Source organism: Ranitomeya imitator, chromosome 3, assembly GCF_032444005.1.
Source record: "Ranitomeya imitator isolate aRanImi1 chromosome 3, aRanImi1.pri, whole genome shotgun sequence".
NCBI classification, from domain to species: domain Eukaryota; kingdom Metazoa; phylum Chordata; class Amphibia; order Anura; family Dendrobatidae; genus Ranitomeya; species Ranitomeya imitator.
This window is the reverse complement of record NC_091284.1, coordinates 507,418,415-507,423,414: the sequence shown is the minus strand read 5'-3', so window position 1 is coordinate 507,423,414 and position 5,000 is coordinate 507,418,415. Positions and strand designations below refer to the sequence as shown.

The 5,000-nt window shown below is 41.0% G+C and overlaps 1 protein-coding gene across 2 annotated transcripts in view; it reads right to left on the bottom strand.

Annotated features, from left to right (window-relative positions):
* Positions 1–5,000, bottom strand: part of MSL3 (MSL complex subunit 3) — a 47,642-nt gene that overhangs the window by 33,488 nt on the left and 9,154 nt on the right. The window contains exons 3-4 of one of the 2 annotated variants that reach the window (XM_069757662.1): positions 2,799–2,894; positions 2,176–2,276 (exon numbers count right to left, since the gene is read on the bottom strand). In XM_069757662.1, the coding sequence (XP_069613763.1) occupies positions 2,176–2,276; positions 2,799–2,894 (197 nt within the window). Of the gene's footprint in view, positions 1–2,175; positions 2,277–2,781; positions 2,895–5,000 lie in introns of both variants that reach the window. The other variant, XM_069757663.1, reaches the window with a different exon arrangement.

Genomic DNA, 5,000 nt, shown 5'->3' with positions numbered 1-5,000 from the left:
GAAAAAAAAAAAAAAAAAAAGTTTTGAGTATTTTTTATGGCGTAGTAAGAATGACTTGGCAATAGGATTCTGCTTGTCAATATGATGACGGCAAACCAAACAATTTTTTTTTTTTTTTATTATTATTTTAGTGGTAAAAAAAATAAAGGGTTGTATCGATGTTTTCGGAGACCCATTACATTTTTAGATTTTGGATGATGGAAATGCGTGGGGAATAATTTTTTTGCGGGCAAGATAGCATTTTTATTGTTACCATTTTGGGATAGATTTAATATTGTGATCACTTGATATAGCATTGATACAAAATTTTGGCATTTTTGAAATTCCCCCCCTTCCCTTAATTTGCGGCGTTTACCGATACGGTTAATTTTTAGACTTTCATAGATCTGACTTTTCTGAACAATACAATACCATGCGCATTTCATTATCTTTAATTGGATAAAGGAGGGCGATTTGAACTTTATTTTATTTTTACTTTTTGTTGTACTTGTTTGTCCCTTTAAAGGTGACTTGTAGCTTATTCACGCACTGAGGTCAGCTCTGACACATGGTAAGGTTTTTAATATTAGGCAGTGTAGGACCGTCCCAATCAGTCACCTTGTCAATGATGGGATGGCTATTATGCCATCATATTTTTCGAACTATAAGACGCACTTTTTCCCCAATAAAAATTGTGAGGAAAATTGGGGCTGTGTCTTATAGTTGGAATGTAGGCTTACAGCTTGGTTGTGGCAGTAGTGAGGCGGCAGAGGTGTGGGGATGATGAGGCGCGGTGAGCGGTATGGCGTGAGTAGAGTCCCTTCGACAGGTGAGGTGACGCTGCAGCCCGGTATTCAAGGCGAGTAGCAGAGCCGGGTGAATCATGGCTTTCTCGGTGGCGGCGGCCATCTTCCTGAGGCCGTGCGCAGATTCAGTTCTCTGCTTCCCGGGGCTTCAGGAAAATGGCCGTGGGAGGCCACAGCGGCCATTTTGCTGAAGTCGAGTTCGCAGATTAATGATCTCGGCTTCAGGAAAATGGCCACCGCGATCTCTATCTTTGCACGCGCTGCTGCCCACAGCCATTTTCTTGAACCCCCGGGAAGCAGAGCACACAATCTGCGCACGTGCGGCCTCAGGAAGATGGCCACGGCCACAGAGAAAGCCGTGATTCACCCGGCTCTGCTACTCGCCTTGAATACTGGGCCGCGGCATCACCTCACCTGTGGAAGGGACTCTGCTCAGGCCATACCGCTCACCGTGCCTCATCATCATCAGGAAGATGGCCGCCGCCACCGAGAAACCAGTGATTAACCTGGCTCTGCTGCTCGCCTTGGATACCGGGCCTCGGCGTCACCTCACTTGAGATGACTGCACCTCTGCCGCCTCCACACCACTGCGGCAACCCCCCGCATGGACGCCAGGCCTCTGCGTCGCCCACCTAAGCACAAAGGGACCCTGCTCAGGTGCACGCCATACCGACCACCGCACCTCAGCATCACCACACCTCTGCCGCCACCATGCCTCCTGTGACCCTGCTCTGCCACCACCAGCCCTCATGTAAGATACCTTAAATTCAGACAAAAAGACGGACCCCCATCTTATAAAAAAAATCTTTTTCTGCAATTTTCACCCCAAATTTGGGGTGCGTCTTATGGTCCGGAAAATACGGTATTTTTGATCACGAACAGTAATACTAAGAACTCTTATTTAAATGGACTTTTGCTTTTTTACTTAATTAGGTACAGCAGGGTTTTTGCTCATTTTGTTTCTTTTATGTTTTGTATGTTTTATGGCCAGTGTGAGCATGCGTTTGTGTGTTGCATGTATACCAACTCAAACCAAGTTTTTGTGTTTTTTCTTTGTATATGTATTACAAAACACAACCTATGCAAGTTTGCCATCCATGTAATCGTACACTTTGAGAATCATATTGCCTAGTGAATTTTCTCCACTTAAAAAACTCTAAATGAAACCCAAAAAACAATTATTGACCTCACACGTGGAAATTTTCTTTTACAATTTTCCACTACATCATAAAGTAAAATAGGAGGTCATTCAAAAGTACAACCTTTCCCACAAGACACAAACGGTATTTTTAACAACAACAAAAAATAAAATGGCCCTCGGAAAAAGGGAAGGAAGAAACCCAAAGAGCAGAACATGACCTAACAAGCTTACTTTTGAAATAACACTTACAGTGATCCTCATTGTCCTCCTTCTCATTAGTTGGAAGACTTTTTAAAACAGAGTCGACCCCAGGCAAGCGACACCGTCTCTTCTTTCTTCCTTTCCTCCTCCTGAAATCACAGAAGCCAATGCAGTAGATTTAGCGTATATTGCTTAGTACTGTAGACATGGAGTTAGTGAAGACCGCATAGAGCAGTGATGGGACGCTCACACTTACTGATCAATGTATATTCATTACATTGCAGGTCATTACAGGTCATTCCGGGCCGGTTCTGCCTCGGCCTAGCTTACTCCTTCCATTGCAGGACAGCACAAACTCATTTTATCAAATGCCAGTGTTTACAAGTATAAGGATAATCAGATAAACTGCAACCAACATGTACACCATCAGAAAATTTAGATTGTCAGTCATTTACCAAGCTTATACTAGTAGCTAGAGGCACATATACTAATATTAGTGCAATAGGACAGTTATCCAGACAAGCATGGAGCGGACCCCAGACATTATTAGAAGGTTAACCAATAGTTCTCATTAAACACAGTAAAATAAGAGGGAGAAGTAAGAAACAAGAGAAAAATCTAGGGTACGTAAATGTAGCAGCAGTAGGTGTCTACCTAGAGAGGTTCCTTACATGCGGGCCACGGCTTTCCTTGCCAGCTTTCTTTGCAATCGCCTGTTTTCGTCAGTATCACGAAGAACATGGTCTTCTGCTGCCCATCTATCCCAGCTAAAAAGGTATCAGAAACAGATCAAACAAGTACATACATTACTATTACTCAATGGTGTGGCAAGACCTTGAATAAGACATTCTTAACCCCTTTTACCACCCGGAGTTTTTCAGTTTTCGTTTTTTGCTCCCCTCCTTTCCAGAGCTATAACTTTTTTATTTTTCTGTCAATATGGCTGTGTGTGGGCTTGTTTTCTCTTTACGGGATGAGTAGTAATTTTGAATGATACCATTGCTTTTACCATAAAGTATACTGGAAAACGGGAAAAACAAATCCAAGTGCGGTGAAATTGCAAAAAAAGTGCAATCCCAGGTCCCTACAAGTTCACAGACACTACACATGTATACAGTATTTTTCGGACTATAAGATGCACTTTTTTCCCTCAAGAAATTGTTGGGGAAAATGGGGGTGAGTCTTCTAGTCAAAATACACTCACAAATACTGTGGCGGCGGTCCCACGCTGCAGCCTCCCTTCCCAAGTTGGTGTGGCTCTGTTGCGGCGGTGTTCTGTGGTGGCCTCCGGGAAAATGCTCCGATTCAGATCTCGCATGCTCCGATTCAGATCTCGGCAACGCTACCCCAAAGGGCAACGGCAATGCCGCCCCGCAGACCATCGCCGCCCCGCAGGCCACCTGTCCCAAAATGCCAGCAGAGCCCCTACCCACCACAAAGAAGCACCACCGCACCATTCTGGGATGGGATTTCCTGGAGGCCACCACACCAGCCTGGACCACCGAACAACCCTGTGACCACTCCTCAACCTGTGCCAAAACCCCTCCCCGATAAGCTGAATTCGGACTGTAAGACGGACCCCCATTTGACACTTTTTCCCCTTTTTCCTTCTGAAAATTTGGGGTGTGTCTTATGGTCCGGTACGTCTTATAGTCTGAAAAATACGATACATTCTTTTTTACTTAAAGGGAACCTGTCACCCCCAAAATCAAAGATGAGCTAAGCCCACCAGCATCAGGGGCTTATCTACAGCATTCTGGAATGCTGTAGATAAGCCCCTGATGTATATAACCTAAAAAAATATTTACTGACAAACCAATCATAGATTTTAATAAAATACTTTTATTTGTTAAAAAGTGACATGAGCACAACAAATAACACTTTTATTATTTTTGTACAAGACAGTATCCAAATATATAAAATATTGCTAAAAAATGTATACTAAAACATACAACAAGTATGTGAGGGGGCCAGGGCACGCAAAAACTGATTGGCAAAAAATTAATAAAAATACATAATGTACAACATCAATTAAATATACAAAATCATACAAGAAATCTTGATAATTGATAAAAAGAAATAATAATATGGCTGAAAAAAAAAAACAAATAAGTATATACTCACATAATAAAATACAATAAAATTATAATAAATAATATTTCATGTAATAAGAGCAATACCTGAATTAATCCACACACCTGATCATTGCTGATAGATTTTATATAATTAATATAATCAGTAATATGATATAACAAATAAGGAAAAAAGGGAAAAAATAAGGAAGAAATAAATAATAAGTGGTAAAAAAATATAAAAATAAAAAATGAAAAATAAGAAAAATAAAGTAAAATAAAAAACTAAATAAAAATGTTGGTATGTCTGAAGGTGAAAAATTAAAAATAAAAAGAAAATATGTATGTGAGGTGATAAAAATATATCGGGGAGTCCCTGACGAAGCGGTTGCGAAACGTGCGTTGGAGTGGTGTGTGCGGGGGCTGCGGCACGCATATCTGGTTGGTTACGGCTGATTTTATCTTATATATTTTTTGCACGTTCTTTTTATTTCTTTATAGGTGCGTCCACACACCTGCTCATTGCATAACTGTTATCGGCATCCTTTTTTTGACTCTGGGGTGTTGTCATATAATCAGTCATAGTGTTTACATTCCCATATTTTTCCCCCCTTCTCTGCATAGTTTATACATAGGCTTTATCATTCAGCCTTATTGGCACAATATATGAATTCACATTATCATATTTAACTCATTTGTATGCACTAAAAATAAAATATATATATTTTTTTCTACTTTAACCCCTTCACCCCCGCAGCTTTTTTCGCTTTTTCATTTTCGTTTTTTGCTCCCCTCCTTCCC